The sequence below is a fragment of the Sphaerodactylus townsendi genome, linkage group LG06 (genome assembly GCF_021028975.2).
Source record: "Sphaerodactylus townsendi isolate TG3544 linkage group LG06, MPM_Stown_v2.3, whole genome shotgun sequence".
In the NCBI taxonomy this organism is placed as follows: Eukaryota; Metazoa; Chordata; class Lepidosauria; order Squamata; family Sphaerodactylidae; genus Sphaerodactylus; species Sphaerodactylus townsendi.
The window spans coordinates 96,109,958-96,124,805 of record NC_059430.1 but is presented as its reverse complement, the minus strand read 5'-3'; the positions used below and the strand labels follow the sequence as shown (position 1 = coordinate 96,124,805).

General features: G+C 45.1%; 1 protein-coding gene across 2 annotated transcripts in view; it reads left to right on the top strand.

Annotated features, from left to right (window-relative positions):
- The window catches only part of PSMB2 (proteasome 20S subunit beta 2), a 43,601-nt gene extending 36,205 nt beyond the window's left edge, over positions 1-7,396 (top strand). For both annotated transcript variants that reach the window (XM_048502426.1, XM_048502425.1), the window contains exons 4-6: positions 2,135-2,297; positions 3,619-3,668; positions 7,178-7,396. In XM_048502426.1, coding sequence (XP_048358383.1) covers positions 2,135-2,297; positions 3,619-3,668; positions 7,178-7,285 — 321 coding nt within the window. In that variant the 3' untranslated portion in view covers positions 7,286-7,396. The remainder of the gene's footprint in view (positions 1-2,134; positions 2,298-3,618; positions 3,669-7,177) is intronic.
- The last annotated feature ends 7,452 nt before the right edge of the window (positions 7,397-14,848 follow it).

Genomic DNA, 14,848 nt, shown 5'->3' with positions numbered 1-14,848 from the left:
CAATGTGTGTGCACATAAGTGCTGCAGTGCCCAAGGAAGTGATACTAACTTACAGTCAGAGTGCAGAATTCACAATCGCACTTGCTCTAAAACTTAAATAAGGGGAAACCTCACTAATTAAGCAGCAACATTGCCTCGCTGGCAAAAATAGCAGATCAGTCATTTCTCTCTCACACACAGGTCAGTCACATTATGCAGTGCACAAAGTTCCAGAACTTACAAGTGCACCATCTCAATGATGAGGAGTTGCTGGTTATGTAGAATCAAGAAAACGCTACCCACTCTACTGGTGTGGAAGGGTTCCTATCAATTTAATTATCGCCTCCCTTTTTCTCTGAATCTGGGCATTGCATTGAAGTAACTACTATTAATTAATATTGTTTTCATTATCACAACAGCGCAATGAAAGGAACTGTCGTTTCTGTTTATTAATAAACTAGCAGTAAAGTCCATTGTACGAAGAAAGGCTCTAGAAAACTTTGAATGGGTTAACAGCATCCACTGAGGGGCCCAACTCTTTCTGCTTTTCCTACAATTTACCACAGATAACAAAAACCTAGCCTAATTATTCATTGACAAAAAAGTTTAGTTTTTTACGTCTCCCACACACTGTGGAAAGAGGGGAGTCTTATTTCCTCCTGTGCTTTCCCCCCTTTTCAAGGTTTGCCACCACCAGGGAGAAACACACGATGGTGGGAGGAGGGGAATATGGCTTATTATAGCAAAGGCTACTGAGAAGTGCATTCCTTGCCCCTGAAATCTGGCACCCTCCAGGATGGCTGAGGACTACACTTCCCAGCAGCCTTTTCTTTTTCTGGTTCATCGTCAGGAACACACTGCTCAATTATATAGTAAAATTAATGGATGAGCTGCCGATGTTCTCATTTGATTAATTCCATGTATTTGTCTGAGCTTGTGCATGGAACATCATTTAGGTATACGAAATAGACTAAAAAATGTAGAGTTCCTAATATTTGTGTTAAGAAATTTTTACTGATGGCCTGTACGTTAATGAAATGTAGGCATAAATATCACCTACAGAATGGATGGAATACTTACAAAAGCAACAGTTGTGCAATTTCTTTTAATTCGGATTAACCAAATTATCACCAAACCGCTTTAGATGAGTTTAAGGCCCTTCTAGATGTGTGTTTGCTTTCTGAGCCTGATGGGCAAAAGTGTCCATGTGCACAGACCAAACATCTGGGCTGTGTATAATGGCATGGAAAATACAAGTTCAGGCAGATGAATCTAATTTGCAAGCTGTTCTGCTGTTCAGTTCTGCAGCTCTTAATATTTTGAAGGGTTTACTCAGCATATTAGTCTTGAGGGCGGGAAGGTCATAGTACAGGGGATCGAAACACTTCTCTTTGGCCACTGGTAATCTTAATTCAGTTACTTCACTCCCCTGGCTTCTAGGATTGCAGATCTCTTTGTGGAGACTGAAGTTCTCCCGGGATTCACAACTGAGCTCCAAATGACAGAGATCTGTTCTCTTGAGGGACACAGCAGTGTTGAATCATGTCTCTGCTGAGCTTCCACACTCCCCAGACCTGGTCACCAAAATCCAGGAATTTCCCAGGCTAGATTTAACATCATTTTTTTCTCTACATCTTTCACACATACACACCAGCATGTGGATTTATTGAACCTCTCTTTGGCCCAGATTGTATTCCAGACAGTTTAAGATCTATTGCAGAGAGGATGCTAGGGGTTTGGTTGACTTGGCTGGGGGTATAGCGAAGAGGGTTAATTTAAGTTTTCTTTTTTTGCTTACATTTTTGTGTGGTGTTGCGGTTACCATAGCCTGTTTGGCTAATGTATTCCTCCCTGTGCATTTTTAAAATTAAAGGCAGGTGCTGAGCCTTCATAAACACACAATTAACATTCTGATGACTGCAGAGAGATGAGTAACAGCAGATATGCAGCCTTGGTTTGAATGTCTTTAAGGACCATGTGTGTGTATGCATGTGTATTGTAATATATAAGCTAGGTACTGAGTGACTATAGTTTGTGTCTAACTTTGGCTAAGTGCCCCAAATAGGACAGTACTGTGAACCCCTATCTTCTGCTGTGTCCTTATTGGTTCTCTGACTTGGATTCTTTTCTCCCCTTTTCTCTCTCTCTTTTGCAGACCCCTTATCATGTCAACCTCCTTCTGGCAGGCTACGATGAGCAGGATGGGCCTTCCCTCTACTACATGGATTACCTCGCCTCTTTGGCCAAAGCTCCCTTTGCAGCCCATGGCTATGGAGCCTTCCTAACGCTCAGCATTCTTGACCGCTACTACAAACCAAGTAAGCACCACGCTGGTGGCGGCGGCAGCAAATGAGCTTCCTTGAAGCTGGTGGCGGCAGCAACCCACTTACATTTTCCAGGCAGGGGGAACTGATGGATTGATAGAAATATAAAAGTACAGAATGGCCGCCACGGTGGACTGGGACCAATCACAAAGTGTTGGGAGCGGCAAGGCAAACATCCACCTATTATTAAACCTGTTCCTTAGTTCTGAACCCCAGTAAGTAGAAGGAAAACCAGGAGTGGTGTGCAATGAAATACACGTATTCTCAGTGTAATTTGTGTGATTTCTCTGTCTGACATATGTAGACATGTATTTGCTCCCCAAAATAATGGTGAATGTTCTCCAGATATCGCTGAGTATTTTGATCCCAGTGTTTAGCACACTGTGATGTCTGTGTTGATGGTTAACGTGTTATGATATTAAGTATCTGACAGTGTTTGGTTGGCCTGTAGAGTAATACTTGTAATTTGACTTATTTAATTTCAGATATTTAATTCATTTGTATACCGCCTTTCCGCCCATCTTGGGGTTCTCCAAGGCGGCTTAGGGAATTTGCAGCTTTGGGCTGTGAGCTCTCATAATAGTGTTGCACATCCAGAATCGAGCTTGCAAAATTGGCCCTTCTGGCAAGTAATAAACTGTCTTCAAATATTTGTTTCAGAGATTAGTTGAAGCAACAACTCCCCAGAGAAGCAGGCTCTATGTTAGTTCTGCCCTACTTAGACATCTCTTCACTGCTGCATTCTCTCCCCCCCCCAATTATCTGAGAAAGTAAAATTAAGCTCCCCACCCTTTCAGTGTGTTGTCACAGTTCGCTGTCCCTTGCATGGTTAGACCTTGCTTCTAATATGAAAATGGCTGGAGCACTTCTTACATGTGCCGTTTCCATTGTTAAAAACTAGCCTCCCAGTGTGGAATGCAGCACCGTAAACCCAGCCTTGTTGAGCACTACATAGCCAGCTGGGGACAGATGGAGCTGATTTAAAGCTGTAATAAGCTTGAGGTGGCCGGGCTCTTCCAAAGCCCTGGCCCCTGGCTGTGGGAGGCAGGATTCCGTCGGACTTCCTGTTATGGTGGAACAAATTGATTTTTTTCAGTGCCTCATTGGGCAGGAGAGCTGGGGCACAGGTGATCCTTCAGACATGTGGAATGAGTTTTTGCTGAGCTGGGAAGGGATCCTGATTTCCTCCTTTTTTATTTTGCAAAACTAAAAAGCTGTACAAACTTCATAAAGAACTGGGGGAGGGATGAGTGTCTTCACTGCTAATTAAAGCGGTCTGTGGATGTCTGTGTTTCTCCCCCCCACCCCACCCCAGGTGTCACCCGTGCAGAGGCAATAGAGATTCTAAAGAAATGTCTGGAGGAGGTAAGTGACCTTCCAGGGCTGAAAAGACTCATGTTTGGTTGCCTTTGTTAGGCTAGTTCCCCCTCTACCTCTGCTGCTCCCTCTTCCTCCCACCTCGGTCTCCAAAAGATTCTTGCCAGAAGGAGAAATAAATACAAAGCAGCCAGATGTGAAATTGGCTACTGGAGCATTCCCCCCACCCCCCACCCCTAGTCTGGATTGTGATGCTTAAATTTGCTTTCATCTCTTTTAGTCTTTCCCCACATAATATTTGTAACTTCTCCCCTTCTCTTCCTGGCCAATGGCATAATCTTTGACCATATGTAAGACAGTTAAGGCAGATGCTGAAATCTGTAGATAAACATGCATCATATCAGTTTGCAACTAATGGCAGATGCTTGTAAGGACGATGGGGCAGGTGTTGTTGCCTCACAGTCTGGTGGGCTTCTGTGATGCTTCTGTTTGTCCAAACTGGCACATTTATGGGCGGGCAGGTGTCCATGCAGTCGTTGCAAATTGCAGAGGGATTCTCTGTGATTTTGTTCACCCTGCTTGCCCAAGTATTGCCAGACCACAGGCCAAGTAGTACCGTTGCATTCCTGAAGCATTTGAGAAGAAGCCACTGTTGCAACTGAATTGTGCACCAAACCAAGCTCCTATTTTAAATCTCTAAACCAGCGGTTCTCAACCTGGGGGTCAAATGACCCTTTCACAGGGGCCGCCTAAGACTCTCTGCATCAGTGTTCTCCATCTGTAAAATGGATAAATGTTAGGGTTGGGGGTCACCGGTTTGGGGGTCACCACAACATGAGGAACTGTATTAAAGGGTTGCGGCATTAGGAAGGTTGAGAACCACTTCTCTAAACCAAGGTTGGACAACCACCTAAGTGGGCCCTTGGATCTCGCAGAGCATGCATTCAAAACTTCACCGTTTCAGAAGGTGGACGTGGTAAATGGGCAACTTGTCTTCCACTGGATAATGATCTTGTTGTACTCTTTTCTGCCTTTGATATAATCCACGTCTTGAGACCATTGTAGGTTGATTGAATCACAGTGAATTGAACCCTGACAATTTTTGCTAACAAATGATTCTTCTACAGCCCACTAATATCCCTGGAATCCACAGGATTAATGTTAACGACAAAGGTCATTAGGATCCAGCCCTTAGAGCCATGGCAGGGGTTGAGCTGTGATCTGCCACAAACTCAAAAGTGCTCATGAAGCTGCCTTATCCTGAATGAGACCATCGGCCCATCAAGCTCAGTACTGTCTACTCCAGGGGTCTGCAACATGCGGCTCTCCAGATGTTCATGGACTACAATTCCCATCAGCCCCTGCCAGCATGGCCAATTTGCAGGGGCTGATGGGAATTGTGGTCCATGAACATCTGGAGAGCTGCAGGTTGCAGACCCCTGGTCTACTCAGACTGGCAGCAGCTTTTTGGGGTCTCAAGGCACAGATCTTTCACATATCCTCCCACCTGATCCTTGTAAGTGGATACATGCCAGGGATTGAACCTGGAACCTTCTGCATGCCAAGCGGATGCTCTATACCTGAGCAGCAGCCCCTCCCTAGGCAAGCAGCTCTTGTAACACCCCCCCCCCACCCAAATCTGCATTATGAGGAAGAGAATGCTAATTTCACTTTGAAAGCTATTTGCGTCTGGTGGCCCAAGTTATTGATGAACACCTGAAGCTGCCTTCTACCAAGTCAGACCCCAAGGCTCTCAAGGTCATTATTGACTGCTCAGACTGGCAGCCGCTGTCCAGGGTCTCAGGTAGAAGCCTTTTGCATTACCTGCTGCCTGATCCTACTAACTCAGTGGTTCTCAACCTTCCTAATGCCACGACCCTTTAATATAGTTCTTCATGTTGTGGTGACCCCCAACCCTACCATTTATCCATTTTACAGATGGAGAACACTGATGCAGAGAGTCTTAGGCGACCCCTGTGAAAGGGTTGTTCGACCCCCAAAGGGGTCTGGACCCCCAGGTTGAGAACCACTGTACTGACTGGAGACACCTGGCTTTGAACTTGGCACCTTTTGGGCACCATTGAGCCATAATGCCTTCCCTATGATGGAATCTTGGCTTTCTAAAAATGTATTGGCTGACCCAAAAATGCACTTCTTAGTGATTCTACCTTTGAGTTTGTTGTAATCAGATTAACCAAGGCGTAGGAGTTGAAGGCACACAGGAGGGTTACTACCCCTGAGTTGAATAACCACAGACATGTCTCATTTGAAAACAAGGAGTTCCCCCCCCCCTCCCCCCCCCCCCCCCACAGCCCAGCATCTTTTGGCTCCTCTATTCCTTTTAAAATACTCATATTCCATTTGGATGCTGGCTTTCCACAGACCATCACTCTAGGCGATTTGCAAGTGATTCAGTATGAAGCCAACTTCTTTTGTAACAAGAAATCCCATTCTGTACATGGGGAAAAAAAGCTACATAAAACAAATTACAAAGTAAACTCAACATCAAAATTGTAAGAAAAAATATAAAGCATCTAAATTGTTTTTGAGGCCAGCAATGTTCTTAAACAGAAAACAGACAGACGAAAACCTATCTACCAAGTGGACATCCCTCTATGGAGAATTTCCTGTTAAAATATAATCAATGGACAAAGATCTCTAGATTTTGTGATATCACGATTGCATCCTCCCTATCAGACTGAAGGCAGCTCCTTGGTTTTCTGTGGCGAACAGATTTTCTCTGATGTGGCCAAATGTGTTCCTATGTTTCTAAATACTGATATGCTGCTGCCTAGGACCCCTGTCTGGGCCACGGGTCCTCAGATTCACACATGCCCCCAGGTTCCACATTTGCCACAGGGCTGTGTGTGCACAGCACTTGAGTTTCACCTAGTAGAGGACGACAGGACTGGCTCTTGGCCCTTGCACTGGGGAACAGACTTGGAGTCTGTTTTCTTCAAACCCAGAGATTTATAACCCAGAGATTTATAATAAGAGGGCCCTTATTTGGTTATAAAGAAGAAGGGTTTGGATTATAAAGAGTTTGGTTATAAAGAAGAAGAGTTTGGATTTATATTCCCCCTTTCTGACCTGTAAGGAGACTCAAAGGAGCTTACAATCTCCTTTCCCTTCCCCCCTCACAGCAAACACCCTGTGAGGTAGGTGGGGCTGAGAGAGCTCCAAAGAACTGTGACTAGTCCAAGGTCACCCCACTGGGATGTGTTGGAGTGCACAAGCTAATCTAGTTCACCAGATAAGTCTCCACAGCTCAAGTGGCAGAGCAGAGAATCAAACCCAGTTCTCCAGATTAGAGTGCACCTGCTCTTAACCACTACACCACGCTGACTCTCGTGAAATAACTTTTCATAGTCGAGATTAAGCAGTCCCAATCTCAATTAAGACCAATCTCAATCAGGCAAGGTGGGTGGGTAGCCTGTATATATCTGGCAGCCAATAGAAATGATTCTGAGAAGGACTGGGTGATTAGAGAAACAAAGCGAACTGCTTGGACTTCTTTCCAAAAACGTTGACCCAATCTCCCCTCTTTTGTGCTGCAGCTCCAGAAACGCTTCATTCTGAACTTGCCATCTTTCAATGCCCGTTTTATTGATAAGGACGGCATCCATGATGTGGACAACATACCGCTCCTGAAAGCAGCAGCCTGAACCTCCCAACTGACTGCCTTCTTTCTGCCTCAGTTTGGTTTTTTGTACTTTGTTTGAAATCATTCTTCAACTGCACTTTGCAAATGCAAATAATAAAAGTTGACTCTTTTATTCTCTGCAGTTTTTTTTCTGATCCTGCTGCGAGACAGCTCTGTAATGGATGGGCAGGCCTCCTTTCTTTTAAAACTCTCTCTGTCTCTTCCTTTTCTCTTAACTTACGGAATTCACTGTTACAAGATGCAGTGATGGAGGCCTTGTGCACTGGCAGTATACCTCTGCACACCAATGAAGAAGAAGAGGAGGAGGAGGAGGAGTTTGGATTTATATCCCCCCTTTCTATCCTGTAAGGAGACTGTAAGACCCCTTACAATCTCCTTGCCCTTCCCCCCTCACAACAAACACCCTGTGAGGTGGGTGGGGCTGAGAGAGCTCTATAGAGCTGTGACTAGCCCAAGGTCACCCAGATGGCATGTGTTGGAATGCACAGGCTAATCTGAATTCCCCAGATAAGCCTCCACAATTCAAGTGGCAGAGAGGGGAATCAAGCCTGGTTCCTCCAGATTAGAATGCACCTGCTCTTAACCACAACGTCACTGCTGCTGAGAGAAGCATGTACTTTCAGGCTCTGCTTAGGGCAGTGGTGGCGAACCTTTGGCACTCCAGATGTTATGAACTACAATTCCCATCAGTCCCTGCCAGCATGGCCAATTGGCCATGCTGGCAAGGGCTGATGGGAATTGTGGTCCATAACATCTGGAGTGCCAAAGGTTCGCCACCATGGGCTTAGGGCTTCTGAGGACAGCTGGCAGCCAGGGATTGAACTCAGATGGACTTGGGTGTGGTCCACCAAACATGGCGCCCTTAACAGCACAATGCAATCAGATATAACTAGAGAAAACTCTCTCTGCGGCCCATTTCATGAACTACAGACTGTTTGTTTATTTTATTTAAAACATTATTATGCTGCTTCTCCACAATGTGGCAAATGTTAAAAATATCAAAACAATTAAACAATTAAAAATTCAGTTAAAATTCTAAAAATTCTATAAAAATAGAAAAACAAGCAACACTAGAAGAAAGGGCAATAACCAGCAGATAAAGTCTGTACCTGCTGGTGAATGAGGAAGACAGACAAACCTCCATGAGGAGCAACTTCCAAATTTTGGTGCCATGACAGAGAACATCCTTTATTGGGATTCTGCTCATCTAGCTTCAATTGACAAGGGGGCAATCAAAGCAAGGCCTCCAAGAACGACCAGAGCAGTGGTGGCGAACCTTTTGGGATTCTGCTCATCTAGCTTCAATTGACAAGGGGGCAATCAAAGCAAGGCCTCCAAGAACGACCAGAGCAGTGGTGGCGAACCTTTGGCACTCCATAAGATGTGGATTATGGACTGCAAGCTTCTGCCAGCATTTACACCAGCGCAGGCCAATTGGCCCATGCTGGAAGGGAAACTGCTGGGAATTGTAATCCACGCTAACATCTAAGGAGATGCCAAAGGTATCGGCTCACCACGGAACTCAGATGAAGTGAAGCAGGAGGTAGTTTTGCATGGGAGAAGGTGGTCTAGACACTCCCCAGTGAGACTGTACATGGTGCCGGAGTATTAGCATATCTTCCTAGTTTCCAACCATGAACAGCAGGTGACTTCCCTTTTTCCATGGAGAAGTTGGTACCTTTGCAGTTGTATGGAGTGGAGCTCCCTGCTGGCCTGTCAGGGAAGAAGCTGCCAGAGAAGATGCCTGGGTAAATTTCTAGCCTGTCTTGAGACCCAGTAGACTGAGGGATGGTCTTCAGTTCTGTTGGGGCAGGGCCTGCTACAGTCCTTGCAACTGGGTTGGAACACATTGCTGCCAAAAGCACTGCCGGTTACTCAAGAAGCTGTTACCCAGCAGAATCTAGCACTGCAGTTTCCTCTTGTGCCATATTGTGTGAAAGGTGGGAGGAGCAGCACACCTCTCAGAAAAGGGCGAGGTCATACCAAACATGTGACCAAAGAACTGGTGGAGCTACAGTTGCTGCTCTTCCGCTATAATGGGATACCTCTCACCCGCAGCCCCTGATCCCATCACTGCTCAGTGGGCCCGTGCAGAGGGGAGTAGCTAAAATTGCAATGGCATTAACAACAATTTATCATTTCCAGGGTAAACCCAGAAGTACCTTCACATTGTTCTGGGGTTCAGCAGAAACCCTAGAGTAGTGTCACATCACTTCTGGGGTGGCCCTAACATCTCATCAGTATAGGGTGCCTTCCACTGGCTGGCAACCCCAGGTGGAGTCAAATGAAACCAAAAGTACCATAGCAGACTGGCAAGAAGAAGGAGTGAACTGCCTAAGGTCTTCCTGCCTGTTCAGACCTACCTGGCTTCCAGTGTCCTCTGTTTATAGGTAAACTGGGCCATAAAAGGAGGCATTGTTGTTGCAACCCCAAGCACCCTTGCTCCTGTCCAGGCCAATTTATACCCTGTAGTTCCATATTTCAGCTGCCAGAGAACTGCATATATGGGGTTGACTTCAGCCATTTTAATGGAAGGCACAGGATTGGGGTAGGAGAGATAGCAGGGCACATGGCCAATATAGACAAGATTCCCTTCCATCTCCAGGAATATTGATTCCCAAATTTGGATGGGAACATGGATAACATCTGTACCTCATGCACCCACAGATTGCTGGGCATTATTTTCTTTTGCTGTTTTCTCTGCTACTGCAACACAGGTCGTGACAAATGTTCTTTGGCTCTAGGAGCCAGTTCAGGAACTTGGGAGCCAGACTTATATTTCAGCCTTCAGGGTTATGTTTGACCATATTTTAAAATTACTGCTACCACAAAAGAATTCTAGGTACTTTAATGAAATTTCTAAATGCCTTAGCAACCTGGCACCTGGGATTTTTCAAGCTGTGCTATAACATAGCCTGATAACAGCCCGAGAAGGCAGATTAGCTAGTGATTTTGATTGGGGGGGCGGGGGAGCACAGGAGAGATGGGTGTGCTATATTGTGTAGGCCTTGTTTGTATGTGTGTTGTAAGGAACAGGTCTTGTTTGCCCAAGGATACAAGTCACAGGTTCTATTTCTGGTTGAGTCTATGTTGAACAGGGAAAAGCTCATCCCTTGCTCAAGTGATGGGGTATGTGCTTTGTGTCCGGAGTAAGGGAGTCTTCAGGATCAGGGAAGCCCACTCTGTCTGCACTCTTAGAATTGCTGCCTCTTAAATTAGACCCACCCACCCATTTTAAACTGTGCTGCAGTTAATTAAATTGAGCTTTCAAAAACTCAGAATTTCCCCTTATGGAGGATGGAGGTTTCTTTAATCTGGCAGCATTCTGTGTGCGGGTAATCTGTTCCATCTCTGCACCAGCAGTGAAGGGATGCTCTGATGCAGGCGTACAGCAGAAATGCCTGTCCTGAAGGGGGTGCTGTCTGCCTCATGCTGTGTGTCTCTGCATGAGTTTACTCATTTCGCTTGCCAGTCAGCGTCTGCTAGGGCTGATTAATTCTGCCCTGTCTGCTTTGCTAGGGATTGGATCCTTCTGTTCAATCCTGATGCAGCAGAACAAGACATCAAGCCCCAGCCCCTGCTTTCATGAGGTTAATAGCTCTTTGGCCACTCCCTGTCTCTAAATAGGTTTCAGCCCATGTCAGCTGGTCATGTAACCATTACGTGAGAGTCCGCAACTCCATTTCTCCCCTTCCAATTCTCTTTTTTCCCTTTAGTGGGGGGAAGGGTCTATGCATTTCATGTTAGATTGTTATTCTGGACGATAAACTGCCAGGAATGTACGAGTAGAAAAACAATAATGATTTTAATAATAATTTGGAGGAGACCTAGGCTGTGATTGCCTCTTCTGACTTTCCTCCTTCCACCCTGTCTCTGCATAGGATATGATTGAATCATGCCTGAGCAAAACTGGACTGACCCACATTCAGAGGAGGCTGCCTGTTGCAATTCTGCCTGTATTCATTACTCTGGGCCAGCAAGGAGGAGGAAAGTGAGGGTAGGCTTCACAAGGCTCCTAATGGTTTAATTTTTATTCAGAAAAAGTGTTTCTGCTCTCAAACATTTATAAGGCACATGAAATTCTTGCCAAGTTAGACCTAGCAATTGAGTCAGCGTCTTGGGGCCGCCCTCTGTTAAATCTGGAGAGAGCCTTTGTTAAATGCCCTGGCTGCACGCAGCTTTTGTGGGCATTCCTGTTTATTTCAACTACCTTTCCCTCTCCGCCCTGCATTAATGTCCCTCATTCAGTGGACTGCTAAATAATTTCAGTGCTACTTTTGACCACTTTGGCATATTGCAGAAGTCACAGTGATGGGTGAGACTCCAAGCCATAATAATGGTTCCTTTTTCTCAGTTGATGTGCGGCAAAGTGTATTTAATTAGACTTCCGTAAAAATTAGACTGCATAATTTATGCCTGGATTAATCACTGGACATTGTTTTGGGTCTTCCCCACCCCCGCCCAAGTTATCCCTTCTCTAGAGGCAGGTGATGGCTTTATGTCTATTAACAATTCCACCCTAAACAGGCCAGTTGGCACTGGGTTAGAATGGAGCATATGTTCTGCCTGGAGGCAAGAGCCCAAGAGCTGGATCCCCCATTGACCGTGGTGATACGAGAGGTTGCGTGAAGAACAGGCAGAGTGGCAACCTCTCGGAATCAATAGTCCAGCGGCCCAGCATTAATCCGCAGGACAAAAGAGTTAGCTGCGGCTTCCAAAACACATCCATCAGTAAGCATTTGGTTCTTGGAGCATCCTTTTTTCTTTTTTCTTTTCTTTTTTGCCCAGGATTTCTTTTTACAGGTTTTTTTCCGGCTAACCTTTTCAAAAACCGTGTGGCTTTAGAAGTTTAAACTAACGGGCACTGGGGAAAACTTTTAAGAAATGTGTGATGGTAAACATTTACTAGGGAGTAAGGGCAATCTATCTGCCTGTCAAGAAATTTGATTAATCTCCACTTTGCCAAATGGCTTAAAACAAGCCACTCCCATTTGGTCTTCCCTCCCTCCCACAATCTGCAATATTGGAGTGACAATGCCTCTTATCTACCTTATAAAATGGTTGTAGAGTTTAAGACAAGGTGATTATGTAAAGCTAATACAAATGACCACTGTGTATGCTTATAAGTAATCCCTCCTTCTTGCAGCAGATACAGAAATGAGGGTGTGAGTCTCCCAGGGAAATGTAGGATTTATTTTTGGACACAGCGCTCAGCTGGCTGAGAGGGTCCCCTTGTTTTAAAAGACAAGGGGCTAGTCCTTCGAGCTTCTGAGATCAGACTCATAAGTGTGTAATAAAATTCCAAGGGACTATTGTTCCGCATCATTCTTTTCTTCCTGCCCTGCTGGATAAATTATGCCAAATGAGGAAGCCTGTAATTTGCCTAATGTGTGTGTAAAATTCATCCTGATGCACTGGCTTAATTAGCTATGTATGGTGTTCAGTATTGTCCACCTGGCCGAGGTGATGAAGTGGTCAACTGTTTTGGGGTTTCAGGCTGAGGGCAGAACCAGGTGTAGGATGGACTTCCATTTTGCTGATCCCAACTGTTTCTAAAAATTAATTTACAGGCATGGAGAGTTGGGAACTGCAGAGTTGGTTTAAGCCCTCCCATACACACAGTTTCCCCAAACCACTAGACATGTGCTTCCCCAGTGGGGAAAATACTAGCTCCTTGGGGACCCTTTAAATTTTGGGGAATAATGCAGGGAAGAGAATTTAGCTTGCTTTCTCTGCATGATACAGTCCTGAATGTAATGGGGGAGGCTTCACCCTTGATGAATTTGTATCACTGGGAGCTCCAGCCATAAAACTCCCAGCATGCAACCGGTTTAGCGTACAGGGGGCCAGTGTTATGTGACTGTTTCTTTTTTTAAAAAAACATGAAAACCTTCTCATGGAGGGCTATTGGAATGCTTCACATACACAATTTGATTACAGTCCTTATAGAATTGCAAAACAGCATCATTCCCATATTACATAAGGGGGTAGTGAAGCGGTGGGGAGCAGATTTGAACTCAGAACTCCACAGTTCACTGTTCAGCCTGTTATCCATTCTCCTGCAAGAGCTGTTGAGCTTTTCTGTCTGTCCTTGGATTCAAGTGTTGAGGTTGAGTAGGGCTGGAGGCATTTGTTTGTAACCTCCCCCAGGGTGGGGGCTTGCACAGCTTTTTCCTCTTTTGATTTAAAATACAGGAGTTGGTCTCGCTCAAAAGGCTCCTGTTTACAGTGAAGTTGCAAATGGCCTTCACTTCAGTTAATGCATCACATGAATTACTGTGATATCTTTTTGGCTTATTTTCAAATAAAACTTCCAAGTCTGAGAGCATCTTTTGGGTTGGGACCCATGAGTTCATCCTGCTAGTGACGCTCTTCCCCCAATACAATACAGATTCCCATAATGCAGGGAGCTCACTGCCATCCCATACATCCTGAAGACCCAACCCATCTATGGGGGCGGGGGGGGGGGGGCTAGAAGAACATAATTTGAACTCTAAACTGCCCTGTTTGAGTTACGTGAACTTAGCTTGAGCCAAATTTTTGTCCCCATGTTTCTCCAGTTCTCTGTGTTGTCATGAGTCCACAGTAGTGAGTAATGTTTAAAAATATCTGGGGTGAAACAAGCATTCAGATTTATGCAAAGGAAGCGCATTTGCATATGTTGTGTTAAGATGCATTAAAATTGAGTAGTACGGCATGTTCATTGCTTTCCATTTATAACCTGGACGAGCCTGTCTGAGTGTATCAGGATGCAAAAGGTGCTGAGTTGTCCCTAAAACCATGCGAGGAAATAGTTTGACAGTAGGCTGGATCCAAGCCATCAGCAGGGCTGCAGAGGTGCCTTTCTGTCTGTGTAGCAAGCCATCCTGTTCCATGGTCACCTTCTGTGAATGGAAATACTTTGTCCGTGAGTACAAGCGTATCTCTGGATCCAGCCTCAGGGTTTGAGCCCCATTTTGTGAAGCAATGGATTTAATAAATATCGCTAAAACATGTAAACAGTTTCTGGGCTGCATCCTGCAGATCCATTAGTGGTGGCATTTCCCCCTGCAGAAGGAGGCGAAAACTCTTGTCGTTTGTGGAACAGATCCAGCCATTCATTAGATGTGGTGGTTCTCGGTTTCTGTCTACCCGGTCAGTGGTGAATAAGAAAAGGTTACTGCCCAAAGATGGTGAGACATGACTTGAGGATTTCACATGCCAAGAAAGCTGCATGAACTAAAGGCCTGCCTTGTCCCAGTCTTTGTTAACAGAATTAGCTTCTCAGGAAGTAGCAAATGCTTGTAATTCCAGAATGGGTCTTTTCATTTTAAAGCAAGTTTAAAAAACAAAACAACAAAACCCTTCCTGCATTGGCGTTTGAGAGTTTCCTCTGCCAGCTGGCTTGAATTAAGCTACATGAATACCCTTATTGGATAACTACCTAATGGTGCATTAGCGCCAAACCAAATGGCTTAAAATGTCACTTTTCATTTTCAAGATGGCTACATTTGTTTTAGTGGCTAACAGTGGGCTGGCTTATTCTAATGGCAATGTTCCAAAACAGGGACTGGCACTATGGTGA